A 17,163-nucleotide genomic window follows, 5' to 3' on the forward strand; every position below is an offset into this window, starting at 1 on the left:
CTAGATTTTTATGCCAAGTCTCCCAAGTTCTTAATGTTGGCTGAAGTTACGACACCATGCTAGCCACAGCCTCACACTACGTGCAGGCTGGCTGTGGCCTGTGCACCACGAATCTGGGTCAGTTCTTGGTTCTCCGGAAACAGGCCTGGGAGGGCTGACCTCCCTCAATACTAGCGCCCGGGCCCCAGGCTGAGACAGCTTTAAGAGTCACTGGTGAGATGGCTGGATCCATTGATACCATAATCTTACGACCGATGGGGAAGCGGCGCCTCTGGGGGATGAGAGCACTGAGCACCCCCCCGCATACACAAGTTCATAAGGTCCAGACTCGGGTCTTGCTATCATCCTAAAACTAACAGACGGACCCTCAGCTGCTTTGCACAAACCCCATGGCTGCCAGGGCTCCGAGGCTGGCTGAGAGCCAGGCCACTGAAGGCAGGTGAGGCGGGCCTTCTACAGTCCTGCTCAGAGGCAGGTGATAACGTGACCACATCCATCACAGGGCCGAGGAACCAAAGGGGCAAAGGTCATGAGAGAATGCTGAACTCAGGGGACTGACGTAACCCTGCCACTTACCAGCTTCTCTTCTCTCAGCCTCTCTTCATGGGATCTGACGACCTCCCAGGAAGCCCAAAGGCCCGAGACAAGACCCCTCCTCCTCACCATTTTCCCAAAAGTAGGTGTGGTGGCCACTCACTTGGGCTCCACCCTTGGTGTCTCAGCTTCGGGCTGTGGCTATAAGGGATGGAGATATATACATGGTCAGTGATGACCAACAGACAACTCGCTGGCCTAAGGTAGGCTATTCTTCTTCATCTTGGCTCATGCTGGCACCATTACAGAGGGCAAGGTGCGCCCAGAGAAAGAAATGCCAGAACTTCAGACGGAAGCAAGAAACCTTACTCCTTTAGCACTGGGATGTGTAAAGGATCTTTTCACCCAGCAATTTAAAAAAAAAAGGACAACAGAGGGGAAAAGTTTGCCTCAGGGGGAATAAAGTCCTGATTAAGCTCAAAGGCAGTATCACAATTGCCTAGACATGCACACCTTTGATTTCGGTCTTCTCGTTCAGGTCTCTCCATTTAGGATTTGTGCATGCTTCTCACTGGGCCTGGTACTGAACTACACCCCCGGCCCACCCTAATGAGCACAGCCTGGAGCAAGCTGGACCCCTCTTGTCCCAGTCTCTCTTCCTCTTCCAAACTTCTACTTTTTAGTTTGTGACCAAAAGAAGAAAAGGGACTAAAGCTGACCATGTCTCAGGAACACGGGAGCAGCCCCCGAAAGGCAGTGGCTAATGTCCATGGCCTGGTTCAGCCTCTCCTCCTGAGGGCAGATAAGCTGGGAATGGACAGATGCAGGCAGTGGTAAGAAGAGAAATGATGTAACAGGAACCAGCGCAGGAGGGTCCTTCAGAAAGCCTCCCACACACCTCCTTGCCCATGATGAGCCCAGACTGTTTCAGGGATGGTAGGGAGTGCTGTCTCTGAGTTCAGCTCTGGCCTAAAAAAATCCCAACAGCAAGACGGCACTAGAGAGAATAAAGCGGGTAGGGGGTGGTTGGGGAGGGGGCTAGTTCTAGGCCTAAGAAGAGGCTTAGAGTTGGATGGTTAATAAATTTTATTGACTGCCCTGTTTGGAGTTGCATGGAATGTTCCAGAGGTTTCACAGAGTCTGGACCCATCACCCCAAACCTTCTGGACTCTTGTATCCACCTCCATGTTCTGGGGCCCCTAGGGAGTATTTTTGGCTGTGATCTTCACCGAGAGAAAACAAACTTGAGAGGTATATGTCAGAGTCAATGAGAAAGGCCTGAGATACCACAGACCATTAATGCTTTTACAAATAAAACCCCAAAGAACCCCAACCCCATTTGATGGAAATCTGGATGAAATCTTGCCTCACAGACTGTTCAGTCCCAGCTCTTTGGTTGAGAATTACCAGTCTCTGTACCTTCCACTAAGCTTCACTTGTTTGTGCTTTGAAAAGAACAGACTTTCCCCACCCTGTTTTCCAAATATGAAACATAATAACATTAAATGTTCTTTTTAAAAGAACACATGCCCCTCCCTTCAAACCAAGGCTTGCTGAGCCCAGCAGGTCTGAACCAGAGTGAACTTAAAGCCTTACCACTGATTTACATGGGTCACTGCAAAGCCACGCTGAAGAACTTGCCCCCAACCTCCAAGGCTAGAGAAAAGACCAAGTTGAACCACCTATGGGTTTATCCCCAACTTACACAAGAATTGCACACGCAAGACTGAGTGCAGGAATTGGTGTTAATATAGCAAAGCACCTCTGGCCTTGTTTAGAAGCTAGACTTAGGTCCTGACTCTTGTAGGTCTTCTGCACAGGTTTTCCTATCCCATGGCTTTCTGCTCAACAGTGCATACACACTTGAGTTCCTACTCTCTCACAGCTAATCCACACCCCGTGTGCAGAGATTCAGAGTTAAGAGGGCTGGATTACAACAGCTCTAGCAAGTGATCACCCATTTGTTTAGCACCAGTTAGGAGAAGGCGATGGCAGCCCACTCCAGTACTCTTGCCTGGAAAATCCCATGGACAGAGGGAGCCTGGTAGGCTGCAGTCCATGGGGTCGCTAGGAGTCAGACACGACTGAGCGACTTCACTTTCACTTTTCACTTTCATGCATTGGAGAAGGAAATGGCAACCCACTCCAGTGTTCTTGCCTGGAGAATCCCAGGGACGGGGGAGCCTGGTGGGCTGCCGTCTATGGGGTCGCAGAGTCAGACACGACTGAAGCGACTTAGCAGCAGCAGTAGCAGCAGGAACAGAAGAGGGGGGAAAACGGGGGGTGGGGGGGGACTTCTCTGGAGATCCAGGGGTTGAGATGGGAGCATAGGTTCGATCCCTGGTTGGGGAACTAAGATCACACATGCCTGAGCTGTGCAGCCATAAAAAGAAAAAAAGGCCTCAGTCAGCTCTGAATAAGGAAGTGCATTTCTACATGTCCCTTCTCTCCCTCAATAATCTTGTTTACTCAAACTCCCCCAGTTCCCACAGCCTCAAGTAGCCATGTTTCAAGGACTTGGCTTGTGGGGCCTCTGATAAGCACTACCAGCAGAATGGGAGGCGGGGCCACTCTCACCTCTGCTTTTGTGGCTCTATTTCTAGGAAGGAAGGAGCTGCACAGTTAGTAATGAGGCTGGCTGGTCAAGGAATGACCAGGTGCCAGGCACAGTGTCCCAAGGATAAATCTGGCTCTACCGACATCAATATTTTAATCACTGAGCCTACTAGAACATGGTTCATCAAGTATGACAGATCTCGAAAGAGCAAACAATTTGCTCCCCTGCCATCATGCCCACAGATGAATTTCTGCAAGGTCATACATTCAATAAATATGGGCACAGGAAGGCTCACGACCTTGCTTTCTTTTCCACTCCCAGAGGCCACCAACAGAAGGCCAAGTGGGATCTGACTACCCAAGAATGGCCAAGTTCCCACCGATCACATCTTTACCCTACATCAGGTCTCACCTGTGGCTGGGGGAACTCACAAAAAGGCAAGTTTTGTAAGACCCCAGATTTTTTTGTTTGGGCAGCCACAACTGGTCACATTGCACGTTTCAAGGTTACACAGGAGCCCCACGTTATACGCGTGGGGCAGGAGCAGGCAAGTCTTGCTCGGAGCTTTACAAGAAAGCCAGAACAAATGTTCCAGAAGTTGACATCTGGAAGCAGGCACCCCAGGGCCTCCAGAAAACCCCTCACTCTCAGGCTTTCAGGACTCTTCATTAGGGGCCTGTTTTCTGGAGCATCGAAAAGCCTCCTTTTCTGGAGCGGGGTGGGGGTAGGGACGTGCAGGTCACTGGCTAAGCTGGACAGGTGGGCAACAGAAGGAGGAGAGCAGTTCCTTTGGGCCCCAGCAGAGGTAGACAAATGGAGGCAAGGGGTTCAAGATGACACGCAAGGCCATTTTCTTGGGGGTGGGGTGGGGTGGGGCGGCGGGGTGTTGGCTGGGGGCTGCTCCCCTGCCCTCCACTCTCCGATTAAATACGAGAGCTCACGATGAGGAAGACGGCGAGCAGAACGAGGACGAAAGCCAAGTCTCGGGTCTCGTCCCAGCGTAAGCCCTTCTTGGCCCGGTCCTCCTGCATCTTGCGGAAGGCCTCCCGGCGCGCCCTGAGGCGCCGTTCGCGTTCCAGCTGCTCACCGTAGTGCGCCTGGTAGAAGGCGTCAAAGTCGAACATGGTGCGCTTGGCTCCCGGCGAGGCCGGACCGCGGCCGTGGGCCCGAGGGCCGGGCGGAGGGGTACGGGGCTTCTCGGGGTCGGCGGCGGGAGTCTTGGAAGGCCTGATGCCCGGACCGCGCAGGTCCTCGTCGCTCAGTAGGCCGCGGTCATACTTGCGACGTAAGGTGGTGCTGCCCAGCACCACGTAAGCCTGGGAGATGCGCGTGAAGCGCTCGGCAGCCTCAGCGCTCCCCGAGTTGCGGTCCGGGTGGTAGAGGAAGCTCTGCCGGTAGTAAGCCGCCTTGATTTGCGCCTGCGTGGCCGTGGAGGGGACGCCGAGCAGATCATAGAGCGCCGTGCGCGAGTACGGGCCGTCGCTCCGGGTATAAGTCCTCGCTTCTGGGCCCAGGCCCGATCTCGGGTTTGGGGGAACCCCCCGGGGCTGCCACAATCTCCACAGTAACAGTTGCGACCACCTCAGATCGCGCCGGGCTGCCATCTTGAGTGAATCTGGCGGGCAGTGCAAGATGAACTGGCCAATGGGAGACGTGCGTTTTTCGCAGCCGGTCGGCCCTGTAGCCAATCGAGTAAAAGAGAAGGCGGGAAGAGGGGGTGGAGCATGCGTGTTACGGGGCGGGCGCCCGGCCGATGACATAAAAGCCGGGCTCTGGAGCCGCTTGCACGAGTTCTGCTGTTGAGGCGTGGTGATGGCTTCTCGCGGGCGGAGACCTGAGCTCCAAGGGCCCCCGGAGCTGGTGAGGGCTGTGACCACCCCCGCCCCTCTCTTTTCTCTTAGGGCGTCCGCGTCTTGATATCTTACCCGACTCCCCCCAATTTTTTTCTCGTTCTTACAGTATTACGACAAGAATGAAGCCCGGAAATACGTGCGCAAGTAAGGGAAGCCTGGATGTTGCCGGGTGTCGGGGGTCGGGAACCGGCAAGTTGCCCTGAATGCAGAGGTGCTTGGAAAGCACGCAGAATTTGGGGGTGGCGGAAGGAAGAGACTTGAACTGATCCGTTGTTGACACCATCAAAGTCAACTCTTGAGTAAACCTCCTAATTCTCTGGTAATCTGAGACCTCCGGTCTCGGTAATCTTAGTATCAGAATGGGAGTGATCATACCTGCTTTGTTTAAGGTGACAGCTTATTTTAAGCGTGTGAAGAATTAGGTAGGACGGAGTGGTTATTTGTAAACCATCAGTGCTGTTTGTAGGTGGGGGAGAGAAATAATATCCGTAGAATGTTTATTGTATGTCCCAGTTTACAGTGTCTCAGTAAATCTCGGGGCTGCTGTTGGTAGAGTATCTGAATTTAAGAGAGGGTAGTTTTATGTGTAATTAATGAAGCCAGTTAACAGGTGAGGGCCAGGGCAAGTACTTCCAAACCTAGTCTTTTCCAATACAATATTCTAAAAAAGTTCTGCAGATACTAATTATCTGTTTTGTCTTTTTTGTTCCAATTAGAGTACTAGGGTCAGCAAAAATTTATGGCCAGTCGTCATTATTTTGCAAAGAGAAAGTTTTTTCCAATTGCAGAGCCCTGTGTTCGGCATTTTGGAAACTTGTTATGTGTGACTTTCTCTGTATCTTGGGAAAGCCAGATACAGTCTAGACTTTAATATGGTAACCAGTAGCCATCAGCCATCTCTTGAAACATATTTAATCTAAAGAAAATGAAATATTTATTAATTGTTTTTTTATGTTACATGTTAAAATGATGTTTTGAGCATACTGGATTAAATAAAGTATAATATTGAGTATATTGGGTTAGGTTAAGGATTACTGCAGTTAACTTTATGTATTTAGTTTCTTTTTAAATGGGGCCTCAAGAATGTCCTGAGTGGCTTGTTATGTTTCTCATGGAGAGCACTGTTATAATTTTTATTGTGCATTGTTGACCCTTCTACATGGGAGTAGCTACAGTGGATAATTCTTCTAGAAAATACGTTTTTAAGTAAGAGGATGTCAGAGCTTGGTAGAGTTGAAAATACCAAATGGTGGGTTATGGGGTAAATGATTTGTTCCCTTCATAATAGCCCTGCCGCTGGTACAGTTTAATCTGTGTCTCAGCAGAATAACACATATTACATGGTCTTTGGGGGTCACTTTTAAATAGTCATAGTCCAGTTTATTGGCTGGGAAAGAGTACCTCAGGATGATTGTTTCCTTTGACTTTTCTTGGTCTGGGTAAGGTTTTAGCCCAGAACCTCTTTACCACATTCTTGTGTTTTTTTAGCTCACGGATGATTGATGTCCAAATCAAGATGACTGGACGGGCATTGGAGCTTCTTTGTGTGCCCGAGGATAAGCCCTGTTACGTGTTGGATATTGGGTGAGATCCTGGGGCCCAGTTCAGACAGTCCAGGTGAGGGGATGTCCTTGCTTCTCACACTGCTGAGTCTCTGATTGTCTTCCAGCTGTGGTACTGGCCTGAGCGGTGATTACCTCTCAGATGAGGGGCACTACTGGGTGGGCATTGACATCAGCCCCGCCATGCTGGGTAAGTATGCCCTGTTTAGCACTGGGGTGGACACCGTTCCATGGGTTTGGAGTGGTGATGCAGAGTGTCCTGATTCCTCACCCACTCTTTTCCAATGTAGATGAGGCCTTGGACCGTGAAACGCAAGGAGATGTGATTCTGGGGGACATGGGTCAGGGCATCCCCTTCAAACCGGGCACCTTTGATGCTTGTATCAGGTAAGGGTCTTCATTTCCTGCTTTTAGTCCTGCAGGTCAGTGCTTCCCAAAGCAGAGTTGTTCAGAATACATAAATATACGTATTCCCCAGGATTTTCAGGTCTGTTAGATCAGAGCAAGGCCCCCCAGATGCATCTTTTTTGTGTTACAGAACTACTTCTGTGCTTAACTTGGCCTGCCAGGTTTAGGTACCCTGGTGTACAGATTTCTCTGCTTTGTGTGTGTGACAAGGTGAGGGCTTCTAAACCCTCTGGGAGCCATCTTGTGGGTCTCACCAGCCATCTTGTGGGCCCCAGCAGCCATCTTGTTGACTTCTTTTCAAGGAGTTTTATAGTGGAGAGTGGTCCTCAGGCTTCAGTCTTTTCAGTGGCTTAGGAGTCTTTTCTGAGGAGTCAGGGTCAGGCTTTGAAGGTGTTGTACGTAGTACTTCGATAACATATTTTAGAACATCGGGCCCACAAGATGGTGCTGGGACCCACGAGATAGCTCCCAGAGGCTCAGAAGCCCCCACCCTGCTACACACACAAAGCAGAGAAATCTGTATACCCTGGTGCCTGAACCTGGCAGGACAAGTTAGTCATAGGAGTAGTTGTGTAACACAAAAGAGAGGCATTTGGGGGCCTTGTTCTCATTACTGTTAGAAACATGAAGTTGCTCTTGTCTTCTGTGGTAAGCTCTGTGGAGTATTTGGTTTAGTGTTTTGTTGCTGGGGTGGAAGTAGGGGCTAGGAGAGGATGTCAAAGCTGAATCATTATCTGGGAGAGCGAAGACCTCCTATGATAATAGATTGAGCTGTAGGGATACACAGTAAGAATCTGGATGAGGAGTACAAATCTGCATTTAAATGTTTTTTTTAAGGTAAGTGATTAACATATATGTGGAAACAAGATTGGAGGAGAAAAAACGTTTCAAAGATAGTGACTGTGTTTTAGTAATGATCAGATGAGATGTTCTAAGCTGCAGAGAGTCAAAGAGCATGCAGCAATATGATCTTGGGTGTTTCAGTAGTAAGCAGTCATTTTTAGTTTGTTTTTAAAAGGAGAAGGTGGTTTGGCCAGCATTTTTGTCTCAGCATTTGTTATGTGTAAGAAATTGTATGACGTGCTATGGGGTTTATGGAAATAAAAGTCTCTGTCTTTAAGACTCTCCATAGTTTTTTCGGTGCTATAAGATGTGGACCGGGGGATTTCCCTGGTAGTCCAGTGGTTTAGACTCTGCACTTGCATTGCAGGGGTTGCAGGTTAGGTCCATGGTCGGGAAGCTAAGATCCCACATGATGTGCGGTGTGGCCAAAAAATGAAAGATGTATAACAGGTTATTAAACGTGACCCCCAGGGTGAGGTGTACGCTAGGAAGTCTGGGGACTCACCACAGTTATGAAGAGAAATAAGAGCACAGAGAAACTTTGAGCAGGAGGGGCCGGGGCTGGGCCTTGAAGGCTGGAAGGGCTTTGGAGAGCCAAGGGAGAGGGTTTCAGAGTGAAGAAGTAGTGTGAACACAGGCATAGAAGTGGGTGGGGAAAAGGCATCTCATTGATGTAGCGATGAATGAGAAATTCCCTGGAAGCTGAGATCATGTGGGTTTGGTTCCTAGAAAGCTTTTTACTCTATCCTAAGAAGTTGGGTCTTTATTCAGTAGCTGTTGATGGGGCACTGGTGAGTGATGAGACTTGGTCTGTGTTGTTGGAATATTACTTAAAGGAGAAGATGCAAAAGAAAAGTTAGGTTGTTGAAACAATCGAAGTGATACTAAACGCTGACCCAGGAGAGTGGTGGAAGGAAGTAAAAGCTGGGAGAGGCAGTTGGGCACACCAACTGGCTTTGGGGTTCTGTGTTGTGTGTGTGGTCAGCAGTGAGGAGGGGAATACCGGAAAAGAGGGCATATTAGTTGCTTGAAGTTTTACTTTTTTAAATATTTATTTGCGGCGTTGGGTCTTAGTTGCAGCATGCAGGATATTTACCTGTGACTCGCAGGCTTAGTTGCCCCGTGGCATATGGACTCTTAGTTCCTGGAACAGGGATTGAACCCACTTCCCCTGCACTGGCAGGCGGAATCTTAACCACTGGACCTCCAGGGAAGTCCCTGCTTGAGGTTTTAAATCTGGGGATTCTGGAGACCCCTAGCAGGTACAGTTGAAGGAAATGATTTAGGAGGAGAGTGAATGGCTTTGTGGAAGCTGGAAACATATTTCTGTTGAATGGAGGAACGGTATGAAGGCATAGGTGGCAGGGAGAGCCTTGACCTGCTGAGTGATGCTGAACCAAACTTGAGATGGTGTGAGAAAGAAGGTTGAGGATGAGTTTCCTCGGACTGGAGGCAAGGAAACCTTTCATGCTCCCCTTCTGGAGACCCTGTTTGGTCCAGTGTTGTAAGATAATGACCCGAGGTGAACCTGCATGTGCCGACAGAGTTGTGGGCAGGAGGGTTTCACCTGGAGATGGAGGGGTGTGGCATCGGTCGCGAAGAGGCAGGGGTGGGCCGTGTGTGTGGCTCCCTTTCCTGACTCGGTCTCCTCCTCTTGCAGCATTTCTGCAGTGCAGTGGCTCTGTAATGCTAACAAGAAGTCTGATATCCCGGCCAAGCGCCTGTACTGCTTCTTCTCTTCTCTTTACTCTGTTCTGGTGAGTTACGAGATCTCCTCCCCGTCCCTCCCTCGTCCTACAGGTAGCGTGATGAGGCAGAGGCGCCCCATGGGAAGGACACTGAGAATGGCAGGACCTTTCTGTGGCTGCTTCTGTCCACGTGGGCAGCCTTAAAAGAAGAAGGGGGTGGGGTGGGGAGCCGACACGCCAGTGAAAAATGCAAAGACACTGATGACCGAATCTGAGACTGATCACAACTGCTGTGTCTATGCTGCTGAATTTTAATCCCACGTTGGCTTGGGGGCCTGGACTCCCCAGATCGAGTCCAGGGATGGCATACCGAGGCCACACACAACACCTTCCAGAGCTCACATCCTCCAGCTCCCACCTTCCTTCCCCCTCCCACCAGTGCTCAGAGAGGAAAGCAGGGTGGTTATTTACTAGTGAGAGAGCCTCTTATTAGCTTTATCTTATCTTTAGAAATGATGGCATTGATTTCCATTGTTTACTAGGATTAGATGAGAGTGAGATTCTAAGTCCTAAAAATCTGTCTTTTATTTTTTGGATCCAAGTGTTTCTTTTCTTTTATCAAAAATTTGGCTGTGCTGGGTCTCAGTTGCAGCACTCAAGATCTTCGGGCTTAGTTGCATCATGTGGGATCTTCCAGACCAGGGGTGGAAGCTGGGCCCTCTGCATTGGGAGCACAGAGTCTTAGTCCCTGGACCGCTGGGGAGGTCCCAGATCCAGGTGTTTCTTGGTGCCCTTAAGTTGCCTCCCCTCACCCCTGACTTTTGTAGAATGGGTCTGGCAGATAGCTTACTAGTCTTGTGCATTATATAGTCTTTCTCTGCTCAGACTCTGGGGTTAATCCTGAAGTTCTGAGGACGTCGGTGTTCACTTTTCCCTCTGCTGAAAGGCTCTCCCCTCAGACATTTCCGTGGCCACCTCCATCCTGTAGTCAGGTCTCGGCTCCAGTGTCCCTTAGAGAGAGGCCTGCCTTGAAAACCAAAAGTAAGCTGGGTAGTTTCTGTCACTTGCCATCCCTTGTTCTAAGTTATTTTTCTTTTTGGCACTTAATCTGCTGTGAATTAGCTGCCTTGCCCACTGAAGTGTGAGCTGCGGACACTGGGGACTGGCTCTTTGGTTCATGGCTCTTTCCCACCCCTCAAGGACCGTGTGCCTTGCACACAGTGGAAATTCAACACATATTTTGTGAAGAAGAAAAGGGAAGCACCTGGGTCTGGACCCCACGGATTATTTGAGAGACCGCCGTGTTTCTTTTGCAGGTGCGTGGAGGCAGAGCTGTCCTGCAGCTGTACCCCGAGAATTCAGAGCAGGTAAGCGCCTGGGCTAGCGGGGGTGCATGCAAGTCGGGGGAGCCCAGAAAAGGTCACCTGTCTTGCTTCTCACTCTCCTGTCCTCCTGCTGTTGGGAAGTGACAGGACAAGCCACCTTAGGCTGCTTGGTGGGAAGGGAGGAGCTGAGAGTGGTCCTCCTCGCTGGTGCATTTTGTGGCCTAAGTGCTAAGGAGGGAGGGGTACCTGGGGCAGGTGGGGGATAGGGTGTTTGTCTTCTCTTGACAGACAGACCCTCTGGTATTACTGATTTCCATAACGGAAGAAATAAATGGGGGTGGAGGAGAGGATGTTAACAGTTGTGTGCTGTGAAGTGTGATGCATGAGCAGAGAGGGGGTCGGAGGTACCAACTCCGATGGACAAGTACCGAGCTGTCCCTGACCAGTAACACGAATGAGTCTGGCTCTCAGCTGGTGGTCATTCATTTCCCAAGATTTAAGTGGGGAGGTGGGTCCCTGGATAGAAAGTGAGAAAAACGGAGGTGGGGGGTGGCAGTTGGTGGTGCTGTGATCCCCGAGGGAGGTGTCTGCCATGGCTGGCTCCAGCCTGCACATTCCCTGCATGTTTTTTGGGGACTCAGAGTTGGGAACAGTCAATAAAGAAGACCTTTAGGTCTCCCAGGCGAGGTCCATCCTGGGACCAGATGAGGGCCCGGAGGGTGGGCAGGAAGCCGCCGTTAGCCAGCTGCCCTGCCTGACTCCCTGCCGTTCTCTCCTCAGTTGGAGCTGATCACCACCCAGGCCACCAGGGCCGGCTTCACTGGTGGTGTGGTGGTGGACTACCCCAACAGCGCCAAAGCCAAGAAGTGAGTGCCGAGGGGCAGGGTCTGCCCGTGCAGCAGGGGAGAGGGTGGCGGGTTGGCCCTCACAGGCCAGTGGCGCGTGGGCCAGACAGTGCTGGGTTGGGCCTCTGGGGCCCAGGTGTGTCTGCATCTGTTTGTGGCGGGGTAGGGTGAGGGTTTCACTTGTCCAAGGCTTTCTGAGCCCAGCCCTCACTCTTCGTTTTCTCATTTCAGGTTCTACCTGTGTTTGTTTTCTGGACCTTCAGCCTCTCTACCGGAGGTGAGGGCCCTTGAGTTTGTAGGCCCATGTGTCTGGGGCTCCCTTCCTGTGGGGCTGGGCCGTGGACCTGCTGGAAAGACTCAGAGGCCTGCGTGCTAGGCCTTCTGAGTGGGGCAGGGAGGTTGAGAGATCTCCAGGTCACCAGAAAGCGCCTTGGTCTCTGCAGGGCCTGAGCGAAGATACTGAGGAGGAGAAGCCCGCCGAGTCCACGTTCACGGCTGGGAGGTGAGAGGCTCTCAGTCAGCGCTGACTCAGGGCAGATGGTCGCCGTCCCCAGGTTCCGGCAGCAACTCTTGGTGTCTCTGCTTTTGCTAAGTCTCTCAGGGTCTGATGTGGCAGTGACAGCAGGTGGAGAAGGGACTGGGGAGCCCTTTGGGATGGCGTTTGCACCTGCCTCGGCTGAGAGAGTCGAGCCCTGCTGGACGTCCGTGGGCAGCAGGTGGCCCCCTCCTCCTCAGGCTGCCTCTGTGCCCTGGATCCCAGGCCCCCTCCCTGTGGCTCCTGCAGCTCCCGGTCCCCCTGCACCCTCATCTTTACCCACTCGAGTCATGGCTCTCAGCACGGCAGTGCTGCGCAGTCTATCCCGACTTTGAAAAAGATCCTCCCTGTCTCCGAAACGGCTCCTGACTGCCACTGCGTATCCACGCCTGCTTATTGGCTCCTGCTCCGGCAGAACTTCTCGCACCGGCCCCCTGCCTTTCTCAGTCCTCTCCTGGCTCAGGCTTGTCTCATCACAAATTGCTGTTGCCGCCACAAGGCTGTCTTAGCAAACCCATGAGCCTTTTTTCCTTCTCCATCTTCATTGTAACTTGCTTGGTAAGTAGGAGCTAAGGCAGCCAATTGCTCCCTTAACGCTTTCTTCACTTGGCTTCCTACCTACCTCTCTGGCTGGTCCTTCTCCGTTCACTCTGCAGCTCCGCCTGGACCCCCTTTCTCTCTGTGCTGCTGCCTTAAACACCAGCTCCAGGTTGAGAACATCCAGGCGTATAGCACTGGGCTCAATCCCACCTCTGATTTCCAAACCACCTCCCCTCCTGAGTGTCCAGACCTGGACTTCCCGCAGGTCTCCAGAGCAAAACAGAGCCCTCGGTTTCACCCCCAAACTTCCTTCCTCCATCCTTCCTGTTGTCTACCCTTCCCGTCTCCCTTGCATCTCACATCCAGTCAATCCACCCCTTTCCCCCATACCTATGTTGTCTCCATCCCCACTGCCCAGGTTTCTGAAAGCTGCTTCGCTGGTCTCCCTGCTTCGGACTTTGCGTCTGAATTCCCTGGCCATGCAGCCAGACAGATCCTTCTCTTTTGCTTTTTAAAAGTGTACATTTAAAAGTGTGCAATTTTCCTGTTCAGTATCTTCAGTTGAGTTCTCCTTAGTTTTATATCCCTAACACTGTTCACAGCTTGCTCTGAATCAGAAATACTTGTTTACATGACATTATTTCTACCCCCAACTACAATGAAAACTTGGTGGGGACTTGTATACCTGACACCAGAAGAATGTGTTGTTAGCGAAAGGTGTGCAGTATTTGTTGAAGGAGCAAATGATTATAAGAGAGTAAAGGAGGAGGTTATTTATTCATTCTGATTAGAGTGAAAGGTCTTCAGACTTTAAGAGATTGAAGAGGAAAAATGGGCAGAGAAAGGATGAGTTAAGAAAGCCCAGGGATGGTGAAGAATCATGAGTCCAGTCCTCGTGTCTGCCACGCATTGATGCCTCCTGACCCCCTGGCCCTTCAGGCTCATCTCCCTTAGTTTCCTCAGCCCATTCCCCATGGGGACTTGGGGGATACTCTCCTTGCTGTTTCTCCTCCAAGGTGCCCAGCACTTGCTCCCAACAAGCGGTCCCATCTCCTGCTTCACAGGGAAATTCAAGTGGTTTAACTCCCTCTGTCCACCTTAGGCTCCCTCTTGTCCTCACAGCGGTGTCTACAGACAACATGTCCTAGCTGTAAACTTAGGTAAGTTGTGGGGCCTCAGCAGCCAATTCTCATCTCTTATTTAAAAGTCTGGTGAGGGGGACTGTGCCCCCTGCTCAGGCAGCGTGTTGAGGAGTCGAGGGCATGTCTGTGCAGGACTCAGCGCGGTGCCTGGCTCGGACCCTGTCTCCCTACAGACTCTTCCTCTTGAAATCCTCCAATTTGGGAAGGGTCGGGAGAAGGCTGTGGGCTGATAGGGCTTTGCTCCTGGTGCTGTCACGTCGGTCTGATCACATTTGAGCCTCTTAGAAATATTGTTTTGGCCAAAAAGTTCATTGAGGTTTTTCCATAACATCTTGCAGAAGTGAAAATTTTGGCCAATCCAATAAATAGATAAATTAAGAAAAGGTATTCTAAACCTTTACCAAACTCGTTTCTAATTTCTTCCCCCAACCCCATCAACTTTGCTTGACCAATGTATCCCTCACCCCTCGCCACCCAGCCTCCACCCTGCCGCTCGTCGTCACCTGGGCTCCGTAGGCGCCGTGCTCTCTGGCATTTGCACTGTGGACGCCCCTCACCTCTCCTGTGGTCCTCACCGCTCTCTGTCTTTGCTGCTCCTGCGTCTCTCCTGATGACTTTCCCATCCCCCCTCCTGCAGCTCACATCTTGCCCCTGTCACTGTGCTACCCCAGAGCTTGTCCTTCCTTACGGACTCCTGGGGTTTAGTCCTGCCTCTTTAGCTGCCTCCTGCTTTGCATCTAATACACTGGACTCCTGCCCCCTCATTGTGAGCCTGTTAACTTCTGTGAACTGCTGTCTCTACACCCTGAAGTCTAGAATCTGTCGTTCCTTTGGTCGAAGGCCTTGCTGCTTCTGGTGTTGACAGCTCCATGAACTGGTTCAGACAAGTGGGAATCTGAGTTGGGGTGTTTTTTTTTTAATCTGACTTTTATTACTGAGAACAGATGAGACGTAGCAGCAGGAAGGATGTGTCACGCAGTCTGGCTTGGAGTAGACTTCCGAGGATGACTCGATCCTCAGCAGACGCTCAGATTCTCCCTGGGACCCTCCCCTTCTTAGAGCCATGACTCCAGGCACTGAGACTTCCACTCCCTAACCTTCCCCTTCAGTCAGCTCAGAGCCTCGCTTTCCCGCTTTCCCGTATTGCTTCCTGTCTGGACTCTGCCCCACCTCCTGCATGAAGAAATACCAATAGCAGCTTAACCTCGGTGGCGCGCTCGTTTCCCCCCTCACTCCCTCAGCTGCTCCTGGCCTCTCTGCGCTTGGCCAGGTGTAGGTGGTCACTGCCCCAGCCCAGCCGTGGACTTCACGGCAGGGCTGGTTCATACCTGCTGTAGAATATCCACGGGCTGGGCACACCCAGGTACCTCAGGAGATGGTTGCTCACATGGCAGACAGCCTCCATGGTGTGTCATCGCTGAAAACAGTTTGATTCCGGCTGCCAGGTGGGGAATGTGCTTTGAGGACCCGGCCTCTGCCCTTTCTCAGGGCCTCTCTCCCTTAGAGCTGAAGAGAAAAGTTCTCCTCAGCCGGGACTGGAGCCCAAGATGAACTCTTGAGGGTTGTTTTCGGGGCTGCCGTGAGCTGGGCAGCCGTGTTTTCCTACCTCAGACATTCACAGTTGCTGGAAGCCCCAGCTTGCTTTGGATAGGCCGTGTTTAAAAAAATTTTTTTTTATTTTTGGCTGCACTGGGTCCTGCAGGGTCTCCCTTGCTGCAGCGAGCGGGGGGCTACTCTCTCGTAGTGGTGCAGAGGCCTCTCATTGTGGCAGTTTCTCTTGTTGCAGAGTGTGGGCTCGAGAGCGGGCTCAGCAGTTGTGGCACCATGACATGTGGGATCTTCCCAGACTAGGGGTCGAACTTGTGTGCATGGCCAGGCCGATTTTTAACAACTGGATCACCGTGGAAGCCCTGGAGTCTTCTTTTTTAAATTGCTTTTATTTTTGGCTGTGCTGCACAACATGTGGTGCCTTAGTTCCCTGACCATGGGGATCGAACCCACGTCCCTGCAGTGGAAGTGAGGATTCTCAACCCCTGGACCGCCAGGAGAGGCCCTCCTTGGATGGGCTCTTATGAGCTGATCCTGGCCCCAGAGGAATTTGGCCCCTGCCTGCCCCTCAGGCACTTGTATGTAGGCCTAACACACAGTTCCCAATCTTGATATCTGCAAATGAGGGGGACCCTCACCTCCTGCTGAACAGCTGCTCTGGCCCCAGCAGGTGTCACCAGGAAGGGGCTGTCCAGAAAGGGGGCCGCAGAGGCCCCTGCCTTGGGGGAGACTTGCCACGTTTCTCTCCCAGCCTCACCCGGGTGCCAGCTTAGGCCGCTCCGTCCCCTTGCTGACAACTGTGTCCCCCACAGGATCCCATACAGGATAGCGAGACGCGGGGTGGTGAGGAAGAGCCGAGAATGGGTCCTGGAGAAGAAGGCACGCCGCCGCCGGCAGGGCAAGTGAGTGCTGGGGGGTAGGGTTGTGGGCTGGAGGTGGGGCTTGGCCACCCAGGGCCTGGGGCTCTCTTGCCTCCAGGGTCCCAGGGGTTCGTAGTTCACTTTCCTGAGTCTGTTCTGTTCTTCCCGCCCGTTATCTCTTGGCACAGGGAGGTCCGCCCTGACACCCAGTACACCGGCCGCAAGCGCAAGCCCCGCTTCTGAGCAGGTGACTGTGTCCACTGGGACCGCCCGGGGACTACACGGGCAGAAGCTGCGCAATCCAGCACAGGTGCTTGCCTCTGCAGAGTTCTCGCTATTGAAGTGCCTACTTCAGCCGCTGACAAAGTGTTTTTCTTAGAAAAAGTTTGAAAAAATTTTAATGTTCTAAAAGCATTTTCTTGACTTAAAAAAATGTTAAGAGTTTCTTTGTTCGGAAAGCAATAAACCACTTTCTGTGGAGCCCTGGCTCTGGCATTTTCCCTCCCTGACAAATTTCAGAAGTTCCTCTGTTGGGGGTGGGGCTTTATTCCCAGGTGTGAGTTAGGTTTAAAGAACTTAAATGTATGAAAGCTTTCTTCTAACCTACAAGGAACAAGGTAGATTCCTTTAACTTCAGTTCAGTCGCTCAGTCGTGTCCAACTCTTTGCGACCCCGTGAATTGCAGCACGCCAGGCCTCCCTGTCCATCACCAACTCCCAGAGTTCACCCAAACTCAGGTCCATCGAGTTGGTAATGCCATCTCATCCTCTGTCGTCCCCTTCTCCTCCTGCCCCCAATCCCTTCCAGCATCAGAGTCTTTTCCAATGAGTCAACTGTTCGCATGAGGTGGCCAAAGTACAGGAGTTTCAGCTTCAGCATCAGTCCTTCCAATGAACACCCAGGACTGATCTTTAGAATGAACT

At 51.6% G+C, this 17,163-nt stretch overlaps 2 protein-coding genes and 1 non-coding gene across 3 annotated transcripts; 2 read left to right on the forward strand and 1 right to left on the reverse strand.

The window, feature by feature from the left end:
* Positions 1-4,014: 4,014 nt before the first annotated feature.
* On the reverse strand, positions 4,015-4,695 carry DNAJC30 (DnaJ heat shock protein family (Hsp40) member C30). Its single transcript, XM_068969417.1, has one exon. It carries the CDS (start codon positions 4,693-4,695, stop codon positions 4,015-4,017), a length of 681 nt encoding a protein of 226 aa, XP_068825518.1.
* Positions 4,696-4,850: 155 nt separating this feature from the next.
* On the forward strand, positions 4,851-16,695 carry BUD23 (BUD23 rRNA methyltransferase and ribosome maturation factor). The gene is made up of 12 exons (XM_068968592.1): positions 4,851-4,951; positions 5,051-5,088; positions 6,433-6,528; positions 6,614-6,696; positions 6,797-6,893; positions 9,418-9,514; positions 10,762-10,812; positions 11,551-11,636; positions 11,847-11,892; positions 12,059-12,117; positions 16,193-16,282; positions 16,429-16,695. The coding sequence occupies exons 1-12, from the start codon at positions 4,904-4,906 to the stop codon at positions 16,481-16,483; spliced, it is 846 nt and encodes a 281-aa protein (XP_068824693.1). The 5' UTR covers positions 4,851-4,903; the 3' UTR covers positions 16,484-16,695.
* Positions 15,321-15,449, forward strand: LOC138077324 (small Cajal body-specific RNA 20). Its single transcript, XR_011144772.1, has one exon. It is a non-coding gene; the product is annotated as a small Cajal body-specific RNA 20 (non-coding RNA).
* Positions 16,696-17,163: the final 468 nt, after the last annotated feature.

This window comes from Capricornis sumatraensis, chromosome 3, assembly GCF_032405125.1.
Source record: "Capricornis sumatraensis isolate serow.1 chromosome 3, serow.2, whole genome shotgun sequence".
Taxonomy (NCBI): domain Eukaryota; kingdom Metazoa; phylum Chordata; class Mammalia; order Artiodactyla; family Bovidae; genus Capricornis; species Capricornis sumatraensis.